This window comes from Strix uralensis, chromosome 16, assembly GCF_047716275.1.
Source record: "Strix uralensis isolate ZFMK-TIS-50842 chromosome 16, bStrUra1, whole genome shotgun sequence".
Lineage (NCBI taxonomy): Eukaryota > Metazoa > Chordata > Aves > Strigiformes > Strigidae > Strix > Strix uralensis.
In genome coordinates, this window is record NC_133987.1 from 10,478,069 (window position 1) to 10,501,978 (window position 23,910).

Consider the following 23,910-nt stretch of genomic DNA (forward strand, 5'->3'; position numbering starts at 1 on the left):
ACCTGAGCTCAGAAACAGCACTGAAAGGCTCGTTTCCACACATTTCAGCAATTCACCGTGTCCTCCAAGGTAGCATGTCCCCTCCAACACCTGTCAGGTCAATGTGCCACTGCTGGGGATGGAGGCATGAAATCTGAGTCTGTGCCCAGGTCTGGGGAACTGGACAAACTTGCCTGTGGATGTCCGTGTGGATGGGTTGGGTACGTCCACACCAGCAACCATCCTGCCCAGCCAAGCATCAAAATAAGAGCTCTGGTGCTGGAAATTTGTCTGTATGGTTTTTTTGTGGGGTTTTATTTATGTACAATTTAATCTTTACATTTTCTTCTCAGTGTATAATTTCTATTTACAATGAATTCTTCCTCTCCTGCCCTTTGAAGTGACCTTTGCTCAGACGTGCTGACCTCTTCTCCAGGCTGCAAGGGAGGCAGCATTACTGAAGTAGCTGGGACTTCTTCAGATCAGGGAACGTGGTGGCAAAGAATATGGCTGTTTTTTGCAATAGACTGTAAGCTTCAGTCCAGTGGGTTTTTAAAAGTATTATCAGAAGTGAAAGGCTACATTTAAAAATGTATAAGTAGGGACTTTCAGCACTGCATGCCTTCATTCATAATTCACCAGTGCTCGTTTCTAAAGAAGATTTGATATTTTTACAAGGTAAATGTACTTTAAAACCTTTCTTTACTTTGCAGTGAATGTGCGATTAAGTGAACTTACTGAAAAGGAGAGGGAAGCAAGGTTTAGAATAGGGTCACCCAGGTAGCGGTGAATTGATTGTAATTTTCATGTAATTTAGCTGTGATTGGGAAATGTTGTTGCGTTCCTGTTCATAGTACAGCCATGGGTTTGGTGCTGGTAGAGCAAATTTTCTGAAAAGATCTCCAGATTCTTGGCTAGTGACTATTATTACCTGTACCTTTATGCCCAAAGCAAAGAAGCTACTTGGTGGAGAGGATGTCATTCTCATCTCTTCCTGACATGCCAGAGCCATTACTGAAACCAGTTCAGCAGACTGGTCTGGCCAGATAGTTGCACCAGTGTGTCCTAATACCTAAACCAACCTCAAAGAACTGTTGATATGTAGGTTATGAGAGAGAGCTCTGTAGATGCTAAACTAGACTTGACATGGAGAAAATGATCCACTGAGTACAAGATCATTTTCTCAGCAGACCAAACAAAAAGATGACTCCAAGTCCTTGCCTCCTGCTCACATCACAAAGACTCACTTTGCTCAGCTTTGGTGGTGTGCTGAGCCTGGGCTTGCTCATTTGTGCAGGCTAAGAAAGATTCACTTGTGCTGCTCACTTTCTCCCCATGGAGTAAGGATGCAGGCTGAAGTTGTCTAAGTTTTCAAAGATCTTCCAATGCATTCCCTTGGAAACAGAGACGAGGTTTTTCTACAACTCACTGGGGAAGAGTTGTAGCAAATTGTAGGTCACCATAAGCCAGGAACTGAGTGGACAAGCTCTTGAGAAGTTGGGGCAGACATCAAGTCACAGCAGTTTCGGTCCAGTTGTACAATAGGGCTGTTCACACTTCAGCTAAGCTACCCCAGGACAAAGTATATGCATACTTGATTTAGCTCTGCTGCAAAGACACAATAGATTAATTTGTCCAAAGTCACTGTCTGTGGCAGAAAAGGGAATGGGACTACAGTTCAGTCACAAGTTGGGTCCGACATGTTATGTTGTAAGCACTAGTGCTTAAGCACCAACTCATAGCAGCTCTCTGGCTCTGGGAAGGCTTGTGCTTGGCGTGACAGATTGGTGCTGTTGTACTTTGAGGATCGCCTCCAAAAGAGCTGGACTCCGGTCCATGAAGGCAGAAAAACTCTGGTGCAGGGTATGAAGTCCCGTGAAGTGAGGATGCTTAGTGCCGATGGAAGCACATAACTTTATTCAAGTCCATCACATTCAGGCTCCTGCTGGCACCAGCCAGCTGGTACCTGCTATGCTCCCACCTGTATGTGGTCTGCTCACCCAGGCCCAGTGTTGGCACTTGCATAGATCTGAGCTAGGGGAAGGATGGAGAAGATGTTTACTCTAACAAGAGATACCCACTGTTTCAGTCTCCACAGTAATTAGAAGCAAAGCACTTTTAAAGCACCTTTTCTGCACCTATTATATAGGCACAGTGTGAGGTGCAGTCATTAATCAGACAAGCTGCTGGAGATAACTGCTAATTGAGAGCAGTCTGAGTCCCTGAAGTTTCCCTCCTTTCTACCCATGCTGAAATATATAATTTGTTCTGTACACTGATGTTCAAAAGCAGGTTGTGGTTTTACACTTCTGTGTAGGGGATTGGAGAAGGGGATAAGCTGTGTTTATAAAATAATAAAGCGTGTGTGTGTTACATGCCCCTGTCCACATCTATGCAATAGTGTGGATGCTGTGCGTTCATATTTGAGTTCTGCAGGAAGAGGTAAGAGTGGGTGGCTGATAGGAAACAATCGAAGAATTTCCTTGGACATCTGACTTTGAATGTCCAAATTGGAGGCCACCAGCTCACCAAAGCAGCACCAGCATAAAGAGTGTTTCCAGCTGGAGTCGGCAAACTCAGCATGCTCAGCTCATTCACTTAATGCAAGACTGTGTTGCAATATCCAGTATTTCAACATAAGGAAGACTTTCTTTGCACTACTAATCCTCTTAAAGTCAGAGAACTACTTGTGGGTGAAGGTGCTGCTCGCTAGCAGAGCTCCAGAGCAGGACTAGCTGAGACTACATAGAGAAATGAAGAAAAAAATGTAATCTCATGTATGGCTGGATAAATCAGGTGGAAAATTCATAGAAATCACTGGAGTTGCAGCACAGTGAAACCAGAGGAATAAGAGGAATCAGTCAGGCCCCATGTCCCACATGTGCTATACCACACTCAGCAACCTACAGACAAGGTCAGTGCTACCTCAAACACTGTGGATCAGCACCTGCTGCTTGATTTTCTAGCCAAAATCAGCATTTTCATCCGCCTTTTCATTTTCTGCTGATGAATGCATTTTTTCCCTCATCATGCTCATGCGCAAAGGGTGCTATTAAAAACTGCACTAAGTCAGAATTAACTATGAGAGACTTTTGACATGGCATGCTCATCTTAGGCACTCTTATGCTTTCTCTTTGTTGCTGGCTCGGGTGAAGAGAGGCATTAACAGTTTGGGGTCCTTTGTCCAAAGACAGATGGGACAGTGACAGTCCCCCATGTTGCATCTGGAAGAAGGCAGGGAACTGTTGCTGGTTGGACCCAAGACAAATCTTTGTGTGGTGTGTTCCTGCTTGGTTTTGTCCTCAGCACAGTTTTATTATCCAAAGGGAAGTCTTTCTGGGGAAAGTGTGAGGAAAAAGCCTCTCTCCCTAACAAGGCCATTTGGGGACAGTTTCTGCCTAAGCTTGTTCCCATGTAATCCTCGACTGGATCTGGCTTTTTTTTCCTTCGCTGCTCAGTTCTTCATCCTTTAGGAGTTGCCTAGGACTTAGTGATGAAAGCCTGCCTCATTCCCTCAAAGGATCAAATCCATTTGGCCTGTTTTCCAGCCTGATTGAAGTTTATATCTATTAATTGTTTTCCCTCTCATTTTCTGATTTCCTACTGATATCATAGAAAGCCCTGAAGAAAACAATCTTTGATGGAGAATAATATATTTCAGAAGACAACTTTCCCACCTCCAATGTTTGTGGATAATTAGAAGATAGAGTATAAGTGGCTTGCAAAGCTGCTTATTAATGTATTTTTCCTTCCATTACCCAAAATAGTTCATTTCTCTGTGCATTTTAGACATCCCAGGCTCTTTTACATGCAGAAGACAGAGGTGACCCACTCTATGCCTGTTGTCCATGTCCTGCCAACTGTGATCTTAAGCAATATCAAATTTTTAGCATCTACTGCGATGAAGACTCCTGGTGTTTATATACTGCTTTGTCTTCCATATGTGTTAGCAAGTGAGAACAGATTAACCCATGCACTTCCCAAGGCAGACAGGTCCTGCAAGTTTCCATAGATGGATGAATTGAGGTGAAAAAATGCAGTGACCTTATGAGATCACAGGAGGAGTTGAGATGAATTCTGGAACTGGAGAATCTCCTACCTGGGAACTTTTGGCTTTAGATAAAAGTACACATTAATCATGGGATGTGACCTTACCTGAGTCAGGTTAAGGTTTTTCAACTTTTAACAAAGCCTGAGCTGGGAATTCAATGGAAAAAGATTTTTGAGTCACAGTATATGGCAAACTCATATTCAGGACAGATGGCACTTTCTAAAAGTAGCTGTTTACTCCTAGAATTACTCTTCTTCCTTCCTGTGGCATTTCTTCCTCATTCTGTGGTGCTTCTGCCCACAAACTTGTCTTTTTCAGCATATTTCTGGTGGCAATTTTAACAATCTTTTAAAAAAAAAGAGCTATAAAAAACCCTCTCTCCCTTTCTTTGTCTTCTTACCTTCATGTTCCTCTCTGGCACTATCCTGTCCTAATTATGGATAAATGCACAATATTTAGTTATTTTGGAAAATGTCTTTTGTCTTCATATGGGAGGTATAATTAGCATCTTAATTCATCTCGCTTTTTGTTCAGCTAAATGCCACAATCTTTCTTTGTGTTGCTGCCTTTGTTTCCATCTAAGTAAGGAAATCAAGAGTAGATTGCAAAAAGAAATATATCTTGTTTCGTTTTCTTTCAGAAGACTGCTTTCAGCTGCACCCTCCTCTCTTCCTTTCACCTTTCGTAAAGGACAACAGACTGTTTTGGGTATCTGCCACCGTGACCTCTCCCTTCTGTCAAATCCCATCTGGTTTTATGCCAGTGTGCAAATCAAGAGAGATCAGGATTTGGCCCAGCAGACCCAACAGGAACCATGCACAGGGCTTGACGCAAATCGTTAGGCACCTTATGGGGCAGAACTAGACCCAATTAAATACCTTGAAGATGATGTTCTGTTTTATCCTCACAGTCCTGTGACAAGACCCGACTTTTATATTCCTCAGTCACAATCTTGAACATTAGATTTTCTGTTATTTAAGCCATATTTTCTTTCAGTTTGGATGACAGCGGCTTTCCATTGGCACCATATTCATTAAACTGCTTGTAAATCCATAGCAGTACTCAAAAGTGTTGCTCATTAAATCTTGGAAAGCAGACAACCTTTTCTCTTGTATGTTGGAGAGGATGAAAGCACTTGCAAAAGTCTTCTTTACAGAAATAAAAATAGTCCCAGAAGCACAGCATTTCTTTTTCTTCCTATTTCACACAGGTTGCTCTGCTAAGAATTGTAACTAATATTGTCTTATGTTATTTTTGGATATATTTATGATAACCCAAGAATAATTCAATAGAGATTCTTCTCTTCATATTATTAACTAGCATTCTTGCTGTAGTCTTATTGGTACGCATCATCCTAGTTTTAACACTCATTTCAGAAATAAAATTAGAGGCACAGATGCTGAACTTTGTTTTGTCTGCTTTTATCTTTTAACTCTACACTTCTTATAAAATTAAAGACATCACAACTCTCAAATTATGGAGTTGCATTTATTTTAGGGATAATGGAAGAGCAAATGTAGTTATTAACTTGTTTGCTTGAGAGAGAGAGGAAAAAAGTAAGAGAATTATTGTTAGTACTGCAAAAGCAATATGGAAAAAGCACTGGCTTCAGATTACACATAATATGTGACTGGAAAAATGGAGCCAAGTGGGAACCTGCAGTGCCAAACTGCAATTAATCCCAGCTCACCAAGGCTTGAAAAGCAGATTTTCAGCTGATATATATTACATAGCACCCTGGAATAGGCAGGCAGCAACTCCATTCCTGTGGCAAAATAGTTGTCTGTAAGAGAAGAATTCATCTGTGCAGGAGAGACAGAGTTTTCTCTGAGGTTACGCACTGTGCTCCTGCAGAAGAAAGGGGATGTGGGAAACCCTGCTGCTTTCTGCTTTGATCCTGACATGGAAGTGCTACTTCTTAGGCTTTGCCTTCTCCAGTGGAATCACAGTAATGGGATTAGTCAAAAGGGGAGAAAAATAATCCCCAGACAAAATATGCTGCATTGGCTGAGTAAAACCACCTGTGACAGATGCCAGTTGTGCAGGGCAGTACTGGAAAGTGCCCAGAGGCTCTAACCATGGCAGCAGTATCGTTACTACAGCCTCACAGCCAAGCAGGCTGGGCAGGAATAAAAGAATAACAGTTTTCAGTTAAAATGTTGTAAGGCCACTTTTTAGGGAATAGTTGTGTTTATGAACATTTTCAGAATTTCCTTCTTGTTCTTGTTACTTTTTCCCCTGTGAAAGAAAAACTCTTTCCTTACTATTCGTTTGACTTTTGGTCTTTGGAGTGCTATTTTTCATAACTACTTTAATTTTTCAAAAAATGGTTATGCTTTCCTAGATGGTACAGGGATTGGGATTTCAGGAGAACACAAATCCCACTTCTACTGTTAATTAAGAAGAATTTTGAATATATTGTAGGATACTTCTGCTGTTGAATTTCCAGTAGAAAACTTTGTCCATCTTCCTTGCTTGGGTGGTACCATTCTCCAGGTCTCTTCCCAAGGTCCCTGTCCATGTTTGGGTTTAGTCTTATATCTCTACCTCTATTTTATGTTGCTGAAGTGAAAACATATAAATTCTCTATTGAAGTAGTTGCCTCAGACCCAGTCAGGTTTTCACTATCACAGCCTTCTAATAAACCTGGGCATGTAGAACTTCAACAGTCTTTAATGCTACGTTAAGGGTAGGAAAGAGTGGCTTCTTTCATTCACAAGCACCAAGCATATTACAGCAGTCAGGCATAGACCGATGGTCTCATGAGCAACACTTACTTCCACTATTGTTCATGCTCATGTGAAAGATTAATATCTTTGCCCAAAGCAGACTATTTGTCTGATTTATTTCTGTATATGAAAGGGACCCTACCCAGGGCTCTGGCTCTGTGCAGTCCTTGCAAGGACATCCAATTATCTGTTCATCATTTTAGTTTGATTAAATGATAGTTATGATGAGCAGCCCCACTTGTATCCTCTGCTCTTTTGTGTTGCTATTAACACACACTTAGCACTGGCTGCACAAGAGACCAGCCCTTGCCTGAATGCAAAACCAGCTGGACTCAAAAAGCACCTTTTTAGTGACTTCAGGGGACCTTGGATCCAGACTGTGATATGAAGTATCATAGACTGGTAGTCATAATAATTTGCTTTTTCAATCACAGGAAACTCCATGCTTCTAGATACAACCAGCTCAAACAAATACATATTCAAATGAGAGTGCACCATAGGTGGGAAGATAAATATAATTGCACCCAATTTTGCACTTGCACTTGTCCTCTAGGAGCTAAAATGAGATTTTTAATATACTTATTATGAATATGTGCATCTGCTCTGCCATTTTTGCATAATGAGCACATTCCTGATACTTAAAGAATTAGCTTCCTCTCTCTCTAAGAGATAGGCAAAATGAGGCATGCTGTTATTCATGTATTTATTTATTCATTCATTATTTTTTGCCTGAAGCATACTGGGCAATCCATCTTGTTCCCAGGAAAACCCCAGGGGATATGGAGAAGGCTCAGCGTTCAGCTCTGAACTCAATTATCACAAATCTCATCCTATAAATTAGAACATGTTGCAGAGAAAGAAGAAAATGCAGCTCCCCATAGTACATTTCCTGAAGGAGAGAAAAAAATGGTTTCGGGCAGTTGCCTTGAGAAATTCAGGAGAAGGAGGTTATCCAGCCTCCCCCAGATCCATGCTGCAGGAGACAAGGGGCTTCTAGCTGTACTTCCAAATACATTTTGCCACGTCATGGTTTCATGCACTGAGCAAAGTCTAAAGCAGCAGCAACAAACATGGACAACTCCATGTTGAGTCAGGCTCGACTCAAGTATCTGGAACTCAGACATGATCCTTCCCTGAAAAGAAAGCACCTTTTCTTGCTCAAGTGAACCAAATCATGAGCTTTTATTTCCCCTTCAATGACTCAGAGGATAGCTCTAAAAATATATTGTTTGCCAAAGTAATTCAGATGCTAGAAAGCCATCAGGAGAGTGCCTATAGGGTGTATCCTTGCACCATTAATTACATCTAAGTGACACACATCCCTTCCATAGTCTGCCAAAACCTGCTCCACAACTGTGCAATGTGCACCAACACCTCTGAATGCTGCAATGAGGCCAGCTCAGAGGTTTTGAAATGTTTGGTATCATCAAACTCCTCACCTGCTAACAGACTGATATAGCTGGTATTTTCCTTCAAGTGATGTTCGTAAGCAGATGTGATTTGTAACCAGGGTGATTGTTGCAGTCCTCTTAATGACTTCATTTACGGCAAAAGCTAGGCACCCACTTGTGCCTTGTAATAGGGGAACGGGGTGTGCAGATTGTGCTGATGCAGCACAAAAGCTGTGGAGGTAGGAGTTGCTCTTTAACTGATATTGGTGCATTGCTGACTTCTTAATGCCTTTGCTTTATTTAAATAGTGGTCCTATTTAAACATGTTTCTTTGTTTCATATAACTTTTTAAACTTATTTGGGTTCTGACTTCATCTGGACAATTGCAATGGTCTGTTGCAGTGAGAGTCTGCTGTTCCTGGTACCTCTCTGCAGCTTTGCACTGAAGGCTGAAAACAGACCAGTGGGCCTCAGATGCCCAAATAGCACAGACAACCCCAGCTCAGTGTTGTGCTGGTTTAGATGAATTGCTACAGATGGGTCTGAAGAGGCTAATGAATGAACAAGAAGCTTGTTGCCTGGCTGAAGTGGTGTCTAACCAGTCAGTTCACCACAATTTCTACCAACACAGGGGAACATGTAAGGAATGGGCTGTGGGATGCTGTTAGACAGACAACATACCTGCGAGTCTCCAGCACATCTCAATCATCCAGTCTGGGGTGCAAAGTGTAGAGACCTGGTAAATAAGTGTCTGAACCTGTTAAAATGCTAGTCAAGCATGACAAGCTTGAGGTAGGATGCTCTAATAAGAGGATGTGTGAGGTGCTCTCATAAATATGCAGCAGTCTGCCAGATGGTTTGTATCCTCTTTGCAGACTACACAGGACTGTATAGTCCATATATTTTTCTTCTGATTTCTTAGCCTCCCTCCTTGGTAGATGACATTTATTTTCACCTGTTGCAAAGCTGAGGCCCATGTAAATAGCCAAGGGGTTACTCTTCAACCAGGAGCCACATATACAACCACGAGGTCAAATAAAACACGGGTACAACCATTAAGCTCTTTTAATTTTTAACATCCTTATTTCCAGGGTGTTTCTCAGAAGCTCAGGAAAGCAGCTCTGTACCACTGGCCCTCTGCAGCTGCTCCGGGCTGGATCCAAAGAAACTTGAAACCACTGGGAAGGTTTCCATCAACTTCACTACATTAGGTCCTCTAACAGGAAAATACTCATAATTTCAGGCTTTGTGGGATGGTTCTGCCATTGCCTATTTAAGAGGTGAAAAAAATCCAGTGTGGGGACCACACATCCTGAACACTACAAAAACTATTTTTCCACTGGAGCTATCATTCAAACATGAGTCATAGCACTGGTTTTCTAACCTTATCTTGGCTTCTTCAGAGAGAAGAGCTTCCTTCCACTTTCTGCATCAAGCCTGAAGATAGCCAACAGCTTAAATGCTGTTAAGAGCCTTTAGGACAGCAAGGAATCAGGGGGACTCAGACAGATGAACTTCTAGTTACCTTTTTTACTTCATCTGTTGCCAATACATGGAGGAAAAAAAGGCATAACAGCTACCATGGCAGAACAACTGCCTCCAAACACTGTGGTGTTAGAACAATGCTGAAGGACCAAAACACCAGTTTCAGTGCAACTTTCAGGATAACAGCTGGAGCCAGGAGGATCTGTAGGTCAATAAGAATTGTTTTTTTCTTACACCAGACAAGTGGATTGATTGTGCCAACAACACTTGCAGTCCTTCCTGGTGAAGAAAAGAAGGGGTATGCTATACTGAATTTAAGGAGCAAAGTTTAACAAGCCTTTTCTACACATACATAGGCAGGGTCTTCATCTGTGCAGGTACAGATAGTGCAGAATATGTCCTCAAATATAGCCCTCAGATGGACGATGAGGGTAAAGCACTTGGTCAGCCTTTTATGAATGGGCTCTAGAGGAATAAGTGACTTCACAGGAATTATCACACAAGCTCCTATAAAAGTCTAGAAGATGTGCCACAAAGTGAGGGCTCTGTAAGCATGACAAACGTAAAGAAACTTGCTGAAAACTGTTGAATCTAAAGGCCACTGACAGCATTTAAACAAAGTTCCAATTACAATGCAAAGACTTTACTATAGATGCCTCAATTTATAAATAATGCATTTTTGAGTTCATTCAGGCTAAAAAAGCATCCATTAAAAATGGAAATCCAGTGCAAATCAGTGAAGCAAACAGCTAGAAATATAGATAAAATAATTATGTATTACATATATAATATATATTATATAGATTAAATAATAAATTATTTAATCTTATAGCTAAGAAAGCCATGAGAAAGTCAGAGAGACTATTCATCTGTAAATGGGGCAGTGAAAGAAGATAATGGGACTAAATTCTGCTTCTGTACAACTCTCACTGACTTCACTGATTAGGAAGGAATGGCTTAAAAATCAGCAGAAAGAGTTCTGATTTGATTTGGAAAACAATGTGAACTTCAGTCAATGGACTAACCAGAAAAGCCTTTTATCATCACTATTTATAAAGTGCTGCCTGTGGCAAAGATTCCTGGTGCTAGTCTAAGAGGCTGGCACAGATTGTTATGGTGAAGGACTAAGGAGTATATGCTAGAAGGAAAACTGCTTGCAATTTTGGATAGCCTGATTTGCTTAGTTTACAAATCAGAAGAGGATTTGTCCTCCATTTCCAAAGCTCAGCCTGAGATCAGAGCATAAGTGCTGCTCCTGGCTTATGTATGGATGTCTGCAAGAAAGGATTTGACCATCAACTTGCCTTTGTCATTTCAGGTTTTTTTCCCCCCCTACTTGGGCTTCCTCAGCTGCATTGCTTATATTTTGGCAACAGCTTTACCTTTCATTTGTCATTTAGCTGTGCATGAGGATTCAGAAGATGCACGCAGATTGTAGTCCTTGCTTGATTTATGGCACCTTCTGCAGGCATCCAGGTGCTCCAGAGAGCAACGTAGGTGTACGAAGATGACTGTATTTCAGCAGACTCCAGCAACCATCTCTGGAGAGACACATGGCCGGTGTTAGTACAGCACCAGCAGTTGGAGGGATGAGATTTTAAATTGTCTGTCTTTCAGGTAGGATCTATCTTAAGTCACCCTGGGATGTATTTTGAAGTTATTGTCAGGGTCAACTCAAGCATGTAGGTGGTTTTGTACATATGTCTATCAATCAGTGAGCACCTTTCTAGAAGAAGTGGCAGAGGAATTTATGTAGGGATCCTAATGTCATCCATTACTGTGGCCAAGTCACAACGTGACCCAGATTCCCACAGTCATAGAAGTGGAGACTGCTCTGATCTGACACCTCCAATTTCAACATATTCCACTTCAGCTCAAGCTGCCAATTCCATCTGCAAGCTGCTTGGTTTGGGCCTGTATCTGAGCAAGATTTAAGGCATAACACATGCTACTTCTGACAGGGACAGGGGCTGATTGTGTATGAAGGTCATTTGAAAGAGAGGAACTGATCTCCCAGCACATAAGTCTTCATATAATGGATTGAATACAAATGTGGGCATTTCCCCCATTCTGCTCAAAATCCCATTACTTCTTCATGTCAACAACATCAAAGATGCATAAATGGAAAACCTTGGAAAGTGTTTAATATCTCTAAAAAAAATGGAGCAGCAGATAGCATGTATTCTAGCAGCTCTTGAAGACAATCTCTAGACACAAACATTTTCTCTGACATTAGAGGAAAATTGCTCTCATTAGAGGAAAACGTACTGGTTCTACCAAACCTACAGCCTCCTTTTTGCTTATTCTTCATTTTTATCCATGACCAGAGTTGGTCTGACCTCACTTCTCAGGTCTTTTGACCCACCAAACTGAATTAATTTTACTTTTTTTCTAGACATCCCCCAAAAGCATTGGAGTGGTACTATACTGATACAAATGTAGAAGCAAGCAGATAATTCAGTTTGATCTGGTCACAGACTGAGTTATGTCTTGAGGCTACCTATGAATCACTTTTAGCATAAAAAAATATTCTCAAGAAATCCAGCAGTTTCTAACTGGTAATAACTTGAAATACCATGTGAAAACTTGTCCCAGGCAACTTAACATTTCCCTCAAACACTCAATTTACAGTTTAAAAAGAATCTTCCTTGTGCATGTTCATTTCTGCATATTGAGCCCAAAATATCTTAGTAAGCAACCACTGGCAGGGAAGTCCATAGAAAAAAACATCTGGAAAAATTTCTGGAAAATTAATTTTGTGGTCATACATTCAGTCCTGGAAGAAAGTTTGCTCCATCAGGATGCAAATTATCAAGGCTCTAGTATATGTCCAGCTCCAAGCTAGAAACTCAGCACTCTTAGGCTGAGGCCACAAATGCGTCAATGCAGGGATGGTCTTTAGGTGGAGTTTGCATGTGTTAAGGGGATGATGCCATTGCTGCAATGGAAGAGAGTAGGATGTCCCCCTTGGACCTGTAGGTACCATGTACAGACCTACTAGCAGGAACCAGAATACCCTTCAGACACTCCTCCCTTTAATGCCCACGTAAGACAAGTTCATTTTCAGTTCAGCGCCCAAAGGCAACAGTCAGGCTGAAATCCCAGGTTCCCTCCTCCTACACAATGCTTCTTGCTGCTGCTCACATTGCAATCTGCTTCGGGCTTCCAGCTTGTATATACATCATGGGCTTTGCCCGGTACTGCTGATCACAACAGTGGTATCTAATTCAAACAATAAGAGGTTTTTTTCTTCAATTTGTGTGAATTTTCTTTGATGCTTAAATAATAGAAAAACAACAAAACAAAATAAGGCTCTCATCTGAATTACTCAGGAAAAAACAGTAAGCTATTCTAGGTTGTCAGATACAGTTGTAATTAGGTGCTTTTAGAAGTATATTATCTATTTTTATCTGTTATTTACTGTGCACACTATATTTATTGTGCTGAACACATTATGCCCATGATAGACTCCTGCAGATTTCATGGTATGCCATTGTCTAGGTGCTGTTGCTACACCCATTTTTTGAGATTTGGAGACAAACCAATTGGATTCTGACATTTATATATCTTCTTAGAGTGAATCTTTTTGTCTGATAGATATGTAGGACTCCTAAAGAGATGTTACACTGCATCATGCTAATCCTCCTCAGTTCATGGATTACTGACCTAATACGCAGTGACAGCCCTTTCAGAGTCATCGTCTTGCACTGTGGTAATCTGCTGTCATGCACGTGTGCTGAAATGCACGACCTCTGCATGCCAAACCCACTGTGCCCTCCCTACAAGAACCACCAAGAACAAGCTGTCCCTGTGCAAAGGCACCCTCAAATTGAACCCACTGCTGAGATAGCTCAGAAAGCCCTCATTGCCTGTAAGAGGATGCATTTCACCCTGGAAGAGCAACACTCTTTGCCTAAAGACTCTCAGAAACCCATGAAGTTTTCAAAAGAAATTCAGGCCAGCTGCTAGCTCTGTCTTGGGGCAACAGAAATGAACCCCAAAAGTAGAGGTTTGCCCCTCCCTGGGCTGTACAGATCTGTTCTCAAGACTGTGTCAGCCCCAAAAGCTGAAAGGCAGAGCCACAAGTTCACTCCCTGGCTCCAGTTTCCCATCTGTCATGCTCACTCACCCCTGCCCACATAGAAAAGAAATAGTGAAACAAGGCAATAATTCCTTTTCCCTTCCCAAATACCTAGGAAATTCATGAGTCAAAGCTCTAGCTACCTGGCAGCATGGATGCAAACACACTAGATTCCTGCTAGATACTGAGAAGCAACTCCACAGCTTGTTTAATTAATCAGCCCTTCCACTTCTTACAATATCCTCCAGATCCGTCCTGTGTCCTCAGCTCCCCCAGCCACGCGAAGGGCCTGAACTCAGCTCTTGCCATTCACTGCCTGAACCCTGCGGTGTACTTAGGTTTGCACTGCTCAGGTGTGGGTAATTCACCCCAATTTCTCATCAGAGGCACAGAGGAAAGGAAACTTCTCCCAGCATCTTAGCTAATATCTCCCTTCTTCCAAGATGCTTGCATGTCTCACGCCAAAGAAAAGTCTCCCTTTCAGCTTTTCTGTATGTCTAATTAGAACTGGAATCAAGAATAATTTTTATAGGTCTAGAAAGCTGTAGCACAGTTCAGGAAAGAAACTGGAGACCCTAGAGAGCTGGTTACAATATGGCAAGGATGAGTGACCTTTTTTTTAATTATTCTATTTAAATACTACTAATTGTGCTTATAGAAATTCAGAATCAGGTTCATAACAGTACGTTTATATCCCTGACAGTACCAGTCCGCCTTCTGTAGAGACCTTCAGCTTGAACCACCCTGTCAGGAGCTCCTGACCTACAACCCAGCTTCTAAAGAATAAAGACCTTCACTATATCTGTTCCTCTCTGAGCTAAGAGGCTGCCAAGTACTGCTTTCCAAAAGAAAACCAGTTTTGCAGACCCAGAGCCCCTGACTGACCTGACCTGACCCCAGAAGCAGAAAGCGAGAGCTGTAGTGATTTTATAGCCCCTGTCTTCTGTCCTGGTACAATCTCTTAGTGAGAAAAAGCTGCACCTTCAGGAAAACCACAGCCAGGCATTGAGGATAAAGCAAGAATAGTTATCACCCATTTCACCTTTTTTCAGTCCTGTGTTTTGGATTTTTTGGCTAACGAGGAGAGAACTACAGTACAAGTGCTACCTTACAGAGGACATCCTTGCTACCACAGGTTGGTCTTGGAAAGCGGAAAGAAGTCATGGGGTAACACAGAAATTTTCCAAGTTCCTGGGCAATTGTATAATCTGAGATGTTCTGTTGTCTTTGTATGCCATGTATGTGAGAGTCACGGGAATTTGAAATGGGCAGTAAAATAGTAAGAGATATATTTTTTTAGTGATAATATATCAACCTAAGAAGTGAATGAGACCATATAACAGCTCTTTCTCTCATTCATAATTTTAATATGCTGAAATGCCTACATTTTAGTCTATCTTGCTACAAGCTTTTAAAGTATATGTTTATAAATCCCTGAGAAGACATAAAATGAAACAAATGACAGCTTTGAATTATAGTTGCGATGAATATTGTCATAAGTTCTCTCCTCACCCAAAAGAGCAACAAGGGATTCCTTCTGTACCACACCATGTTTTCACAAGTCAAATACAGCCACTTGTTCAATTTATAGCTTGCTTCTGGTCTGAAAGTCTCCACACATATTACATGAACTCAGCTGAACATGATTCAAAATGATTTGGTTAAGAATACCATGTTTCTAGATAATTTAGGCTGAGATCTTCTGGATTGCGCAAGGGCTTTTGCTAGCTAAGTCAGAGGCACTGATGTATCTAAATCCTCTGGGCAGTGTGTCAAGCCATAATATTTTAGAGGTGTTGTTCTACAGCTTGTTTCTACAGCTATAATTGCAAGAGGAAGGGATGCTGAAATGATAGTCAAAGCATATGAAAGATTAGACATTTTCAACAGCATGGTCTTTATCAGAGTCGTAATGTATATTAATCACCAATTTCCTACTTTAGCTCAATTTGCTGTTGCTACAAAAGGGGACGATGATTTAAACAACTACTTCCGGAATACTTGGCTGGTGTGCACAGCTTTGCTCTGAACAAGATTTCCAGTGAAAAATGAATCCGTTTAGACGTGATGGTTACACATTTTGCCATATCTTTATTGCACTTTTACCACGTTGCAAACAATTCCACAAAAATGCTGCAAAAGTAAGCCTAGAGCTGCTGAAAGCAGCTTTTTACCCATATATGTATATATTTACACAAAACTATCAAAAGCAAAGTTGAAAAGTAGCAGCTCAGCTATGATAGTCAAGAAAGATAAGAGCTGCCACCTCCTTATGGACAAATAGTACAACTTGTCATTTTACATCACTTTGTAAAACCAACATTCAAGTATTCCTGTCAATGCACAAGTAGTGAAATTCCCTTCTGGTAACCACTGTATTATTATTATTATAATTATTATTATTTTTTGCCGTTAAAAGTTCGTAATGCCTTAACCCTTTAAATGCTGAGTAGCTGGGAAAAAAAGCATTCAATTTAAATAAGATACAGTGGATTAGAGCACTTAAAGGGTTAACACAAAATACTAAGTGGACTGTCACCACAAATAAAGTGTGAGTCACAAAACTATGCCGTCCCTCTTAGTTAAATTTGGTAGGTAGGTCTGGGGTTTCATAGATATACCATATATAAATACAAAATATTAAGTAAAGGCCTCCTTTCTATACAAAAAGGACAGGAGGTGTTTTGCTATCAGACTGTTGTCTGTCAATGATCTGAGTATTTTCTGAATCTTTTCATAATCTCTCTTTAGGAACTAATGAAAAGCATCACATTAGACTTATTTTTCTTAATGAACTAATCCTTTGCAGAGTCTAAACTTTACCTACTTTGGGAACAATTATATCTCATTTCTGAATTCACTGAATTCACAAAGTGGCATACACAGTCTTTTGCAAGACTTCTTTTATTTTTTTTCCTCTTTGAATCTTCTTTACTTGACTGGTAAAAACGTAGTCTTGCGATTTTACTACCTCTCGGTCGTAACAGTGTTAACATCAGTGTTAAAGTCATTTTCAACCACATTGTCATAACCATCCTTTTCTATACAGTCACTAACAGCCTTGAGGACAATCCGCAGCCGTCTGTCCATCGCCTCCAAGTGAGGCTGGTAAAGAATGGGAGCTATTTTATCTTTTTGCAAAGATTCCTTCATCAAGAGACTGAGTTTGTATTCCTCCTTGGCTAACAACTGTAATCGCAGATAGGTAGACTTCCTTATTCTGAGAGAAAAAGGAGAAAAAAAAATGCAAATCAGTATTTTAATCACTATTGATCTTGACAGGGCTAAAAGGCTTATAGTCAGCATAGCAATAATAGTGTAAAAACCTTATGTGATCTGAAATGATGAGAACCAGGCACTGTCACAATCCTAATGAGCAGCTGGCATTGTCACCTGGCCAGCGATCTTTGGGAGCCCTTAGAGGTGGAGAGGTTTTGGAGCACAGCTCTACAGTCAAGTGCAAACAGCCTTCATGTTCCTCAGCTGGGTAAGGCACCAGCTGGATCTGGTGCATCATTCACAGGGTCATGTCCACCTTGGCAATGACACGCATGATGCACGTGGCATGGAGCTGGGGCGTGGGCGATGGCAGCAGAGGCTCCTGCTAGCTCAGCCTGCAGGGATGCCCAGAGCCTCCGCAGACACAGAGCTCACCCTGTGTCCCAGTCATGCAAAACTGAAACCGTAGACGGCACCTGTTCCCTCTGAAAATCCTGGCCATGGGCACTGAGGAAAGATGTTGTGAAGCACTTGAACAAGCTGAGCTAAGATTTGCCACTGACTTCCATGGGATGTGTATTTTGTCTCAATAAAGCCTCTCTCAACAGCTCACAGCCACGCTCCTGCGAGCTCCCAATCTCAACAAAGCACTTAACGTGCTGGTGCCAATGCTCAGGGCTAGCTCATGTCAGCCTCCCTGGGCAGGATCATAACATCTCCTCCACACCACGGTATGCAATAAAAGAATCACTTCAACATTTCAGTCCTATTAGCGGAAACATCTGTATAAAATGGGAAACAATTCAGGAGGTGAAACATACCTGCAGCACTGGTTTAAAGGCACCAAAATGGAAAGTTCATCGTGGGAATATTTTCCAAATCTGTTTAAAGATAAGAGCAAGAACATGACAAAGGCTGTTTTAAAGACTTTTTTCTTTTTTTTTCCCCAGAAAGATTATTAAAGGTTTTTACCCTCTTCCATTATCTAAGTGGATAATAAATGTTTCATTTCCAAACTTCTCAAAGGTTTCATAGTGATGTCGATCCATGTTACCTATGGAACAAAGAAAAAAAGACTGTTCCCACTCTGGCTTGCTGCTGAGCCTGCAGGCCAGGGCAATACAAAAGCCATGGTTCAGCGAGAAGCCCAGTGCTCCCCAAACATGATGGCTGTGTAGGGCAGAGAAAGCAACATATCTCCTGAGCTCATTTCCTTCTACCATGGAAGCCCCGAAGTGTACAATACTGGAAGATGGGCTGTCAAGCCTCTGGGAACTTTTCAAGCTCTCTGTAGCTTTTATACTTAAGCTCTAGAGGACCCAGCAGGAGACAAAGCCAACCTCCCCACTCTCCAGCAAGCCCTCCCAGCACATGCCAAGGAAATCCCTCTCAAGTACAGAATCACAGAATCACCTAGGTTGGAAAGGACCTTGAAGATCTTCTAGTCCAACCGTTAACCTAGCACTGACAGTTCCCAACTACACCATATGCCTAAGTACTATGTCGACCCTACTCTTAAACACCTCCAGGGATGGGGACTCCACCACCTCCCTGGGCAGTCCACGATGGCATCTCAGCTGTCTGGGGAGCCTGGTCATCCATGAGGTAGCCACATCCTAAGCCTGAGCTGCATCAGTGCAAACGAGCCCTGCTGTTCCAGCCCTGGGTCAGTTCGGTGTGCAAAGCAGCCACGGTACCCATGTTGGTGCGAGGCTTAGCTCCAACCTTAGCTATGCATCCTCCAAGCAGAGAAATTAATCCACGTGACTTTGCTAATATCGTATTAAACTTTTTGAACTGAGACCAAACATTCTGGTTTTCCTTGATTAAGAACTTTGCCCAAATTTCTGGCTGCCTGGAAAGCCAAAATGACATCAGGGCTCTAACATATGGATCAGGATGCTACTCCAGTGGTATGGCTGAACAGCTCTCTTTGGGCACCTACGGCAGGCAGACGTGCGATCTGCTTTTTAAGGTCAATGTGCAGAGTATTGGTGTCAAGCTATGAATTTTGTCTTCATGGCAGGGGTCTTAAGCCTCTTATAGATGCCACATACAACGAGCCTGAGCTGTGATTCTGGCCTCTCCTGATGCAGTCTATTGCAGAAATATCAGTGGTGGCAATGGCAGAGGATATGTCTGTGCTGGCACGTGTTCAAGGATTAAGTATGTATGTTGGCACCTTACAGGTATATTAGCTGCAGCAGAACAGGTTTTGTATGAGAATGTCTCAGTGTTAACCACTGAGTAGGCTTGGAAGAGGTCACTATTACCTGCTTGTTAATAATTATTTTATTTTGACCAGGTTACATAAACAGAAAAAAACTTCCTGATACACACCACAGCTGGCTCTGTGACAAAGCAACATCTCTTTTTTTTCCTCGCTCTGACAGTTTATAGAGCAAGCAACAGTGAATACTACTGCAGGTTGAAAACAATGAGCCAGTAATGAACAGTCCTTGCATGTGCATCCAGGAGCCATACATTACAACAGTAAAGCACTCACTAAAGCAAACTGTGAAGTCCTTAACTGTTGAGAAGGGGACTAGCCTGATGTGCGTTCATCATCACTCTGCATTTCTGAACATCCTCATTCCTTTAATCTGCTCTGATGGGAATATATAACCATGTAAATCTGCATTTTCTCATAATCATCTAGAATGGCACATACAGTAAATGCAGCTTCAACCATGCTTTGGCAAACTGCTGAGCTATGCAGAGTGGTGTAGAAAGAAATGGTTCTTATTCTAATTAAATGTTGCATTTAATTTTTGAAAGAGATGAAACATACCCATTAGGAAATCAAAAACTGTCATATCCATTATATCCAGAATTCTGGTCCCACTGTCATATGGGGGTGTTTGTTTAACCTCTTCACAATAATCTGGATCAACTTCCCATCTGGAAAAGCCAATATTTTGATATTTTACGTGACATACAAAGCTTACTGAGTATTAAAAAAAAAAGAAGTTATTTTGCAAAGATCTAGTTGTATCACATTTGACTGAGGGCAGGGTCAAGTACAGGCAGCAAATTCTTCAGGCTGCTTCTGCTAATGCAGGCAACTGATAAAGATTGTGACTGATGAAAAAGGAAGAAAATCACAAGATTGAAAACTATCTGGCTAATAACTTCAAGATTTAGAAGACCAGCTTCACCATCAGTCATATGATGAGAACATCTGAGACTTGTTTAGGGCTGCTGATAGCAGTGAATCTTTCTCCCTCTGATAGGACTTAGACAGGTCTGGTTGCATCCTGTCAAAGCCACTGGAGGTATGTGTCCCATGAGGGAATTATGCCATTGAAGGTCCTTTCAGGTTCAGGACCATAAGATGGGGCTCCTTACAAGTCTAAGTGCTCTGTCCCTTCCCAGGAGCTGGACCCGCTGAAGAAATGCAGATGCTCTCCTAAGCCTCAGTGCCTTAGATCAGGCAAGGGCAGTAACTGCAGCACTGTTTTATTTTTCTGTGGCCCTTTGCAGCTGGCAAACCCTTTGCTCCCCACTACTCACTCTGCTTTCTTGCGCTTGTGGTAGGAACGTCTCCAAGGGTTTCTCCAGGTTTTCCTTTTAGCTAAAGACAAATCAGGTAGGAAAGCAGCCAGAGACCCTTCGATCTGATCTGGTTTTCCACACAGGGCATGCTCTGTTGAGCAGTAGTAGGAGCATTCCCCATAGAAGCAGATGTTGTTGGCTGGTAAATAAAGGAAAATAGTTTCAAAACCTACCCTTAAATTAGCGTTCAAAAATTCATAAAAGCAGTGATGTATGCATGAGCAGAAATAAATCTCAGACCCAAAACCCTGTTACCACACATAGTTTTCTTCCACTGAAACCACTAGAAAGACATTCATTTCAGTGGCTGGGATCATGCCCTATGCTGAGCTCTCTGTGACTATTTCCAGTCTATTTATATTCAAAAACCCCAATTTTTTTTTTTTTTTTTTTTTTTTAATCCTTTCCCTTCTCCTTTCATTTTCCCAGACTGATACATCCTTTAGGATATACTTGTTATCCCAGGCTGGAACCCCAAATCCCACAGCTGAACAAGCAGCATGTGCCCAAAATAAAATCACCTTTCAAAATCTTGGCTCGTTTCTTTAAGAACAGACAACAACATTTCATTCATTTACTTGCTGGTATGAGAAGAACTGGCAGTTTTACTAAGGAGAATTATTTACCATGAAGACTCATGTGGGCGTGTGTGTGTAAGGTGGAAACGGCACAGATGTAACTCTGTCAGTACACATCCCAAACACAGATTTCTTCCTCCACACATCACGTGACTCCAACAACCACAAAAAAAAAAGAACCTTTTGGTTTTGGAGTGTGTGTTACCTTAAGACCTCCCCAAAGCTGCCACCACACATTTCTGTACCAACAGGAACACCCACCTCTTTACAAGAACCCCCTTCCCATGTGAATTCACTGGAGGTGGGAGAGAGCAGCTCATCCCCAAACCCCACCAATGCTGGACTATGAACAAGAATAGAGGCACACTGCTGATCTTCTTGTCTGTGTGCTACAACTCTTTTGATATTGCTTTACGCACATAAAGCGTCATTAGAGGAAGACTGTGCCCTTTCCTTATGGTAATGCATGAATCTGAGAAGTCACATTGCTTCCTAATTCCCCACAAGGCCTCTAAATTCAAATATTGCTTGTGAGCTACTTTCCCTTTGGGCAGGCTCAGTATAAATGAGGCAGGAAGGGCTGGTGAATAGAGGGAGGTGATTTTCTGCCTGCCACAGGAGACCCCGTGGCTCGGAAAGGTAGGCTGGTGGGTTTACATGGCAGAGATGCCCTGTAGCATGCTGCCCTGCACATGGCCATGATGTCCTCCTGGTCCAGACCCAACCTATGGCTGGCAAAGCGCCCAGTGGAGATGGTACACTGCCGGAGACAATGAGTCAACAGGACAGGGAGCAATCCTGGCCCCGGTGCTACAGAGGTAATAGGAGGGAGGGAGAAACAGAGCACAGATCCACAACTGGGGAGAGAGAAGTAGGAAAACATGGAAAAGCAATCAGGTCTCATGATGTTTTTGATTGTATTAATTAGGTGCATTATCTGGGACTAATTGCTAAGCATGGAATTACACCAAATAATTGGACTATAAGGCTGATGTGTCACTACTTGACAGTTTGTCCCAGCTCTTCATTTCCAAGCCTCTATTAATGGCCATCAGATTTGTCCGTTAAGCTGTGATTACTTTACTCTGGAGACAGCCTTTTTTGAATCCCTCTGCTGTGACTGTCTCATAAGGGCCACCCATCTATCTGTGCTCAGGAACAACTCCAACCCAGACTGTATATTTACATTCACAGGGTTGGCTTATACCAGTTAAATACATCCTGACTCAGTCCAGAAATATTTACCCTGTGCTCAAAAACCTTGTTGACAATTACTGAAAGTACTTCAGGGAAGAGAAAATGAAGAACAGAAATTAAAAAAGGAAGGAAGGGAGCACTCAGCATGTCTATACTTTTAATTTTGTAATTTAAAGTGTTTTACCGGCAGAATATCCATTCTTAGAAACTATTTTAAAAGCTTTTCCTTACATAGAAGGCATACTTAGTCCCTTAACATTTTAATTAAAGGAACAGTAGTTTGAGACTTCCCATGAGCTAAGAAGTGACCACGTCCTGGGCCAATCCGGCACTCAGCTATTTCCTACGAACCCCAGCATGAATCTTGGTGCTGCTCATCACACGATATGCCTTCTAAATTCTAAACAGAAACCTCACTCATTTTTCCTTTTAAGCAACTCAGTAATATAACTCATAGCGCTGAGAGTGAAGTTTTGAAAACCAAGAGCAGTCACAGTTAGGGAAACTCAGGTTGGAAAGGACTCTGGAAGCTTCTAGTCCAAGCTACAGCTTCAGGCCAGCTTCTTCAGGTTAAAAAAACCTGAAACCCTCAGCTTCTCCTTGTACACCAGATGCACCAGTTCCAGGACTGTCTCCGTGGCCCTCCTTCAGACTCATTTCATTAGTCTAAAATCAAGTGTAAAGTCAACATCTAGAAAAACCCAACCTAAAGCAAACCCTGGGCGTGCTGCCCCACAGTCTATAATCTCTCACAGGTTTCCTTTTCAAAAATGCTATCACAGCATGGACTTGGCATAGCTTTTGCAGGGCTAACACAGGTGCCTCAACTTTGCCTTTGATCATCCTGGCAAAACCAGGAGGGCTTCATGCCTCTCTGTGAACCTCTTCCATAATTCAGGATGAAAGTGAAGAGTTGTCCAAGTACCTGTGGGCAGCACTGCCAGATGCAGATCTCCTGCACACGGGAGGATCATACTGGGCTGTTAGCAAGGTTGGGATATTTTCAGCCAATAAAAACTGGGGAAAAACATCTGTGATTTATACCCTTGAACAAAATTATTGCAGACAAAGTATTTCAAGGGGTTCCAGGCTGCCATGAGGGATGGTTTAGAAGAAATCACATACAGATGCTGCTTGCTGTAGGCTAGCACAGAAGAGTTAAGAGATATAAAGAGATCACTTATTTCCCGGGCACCTGCTGTCTCAGTGGGAAGGTAGGGTTCTCCTCTGCACTGCAGTGAGGGTTTATGTTTCCACCAATTTGAAGCTGCAGTGGGGCTTGTGGTTCAGTTCAGCTGTGTCAGCATCACCCACTCATCTGTGGAGGGAGGCAACCCACGCAGAGTTGTCTTGATCACCTGAGATAATTTATCTTCCAGGTTTCGGTGACTTGACTTCCACCTGGCAGTGGGAAGCTGATGCCTGGTTATCTGCTGCTGTAACCGTTTTGTAAAGAGCAAAAGGCCCACCAACGCCCCCGCTGTGCTATCACAGCCTCTGTTGCTCACTACGTAAATCTGACCTTTCAAAAAAGGAATTATACTAAACACAGCATTTTGCACAGTGGGAAGATAAATATTGTGTTTAATAGTTTGCTTCTGAATTTAACTTTGGGAACAATGAAACCCTGCTTTGTATTGTCAAC

The 23,910-nt window shown here is 42.0% G+C and overlaps 1 protein-coding gene across 1 annotated transcript in view; it reads right to left on the bottom strand.

Annotated features, from left to right (window-relative positions):
• Nucleotides 1-15,787: 15,787 nt before the first annotated feature.
• Nucleotides 15,788-23,910, bottom strand: part of FAM20C (FAM20C golgi associated secretory pathway kinase) — a 61,125-nt gene continuing 53,002 nt past the window's right edge. The window contains exons 6-10 of the mRNA XM_074885904.1: nucleotides 20,449-20,629; nucleotides 19,727-19,836; nucleotides 17,908-17,989; nucleotides 17,757-17,816; nucleotides 15,788-16,936 (exon numbers count right to left, since the gene is read on the bottom strand). Of these exons, the coding sequence (XP_074742005.1) occupies nucleotides 16,684-16,936; nucleotides 17,757-17,816; nucleotides 17,908-17,989; nucleotides 19,727-19,836; nucleotides 20,449-20,629 (686 nt within the window). The 3' untranslated portion in view covers nucleotides 15,788-16,683. The remainder of the gene's footprint in view (nucleotides 16,937-17,756; nucleotides 17,817-17,907; nucleotides 17,990-19,726; nucleotides 19,837-20,448; nucleotides 20,630-23,910) is intronic.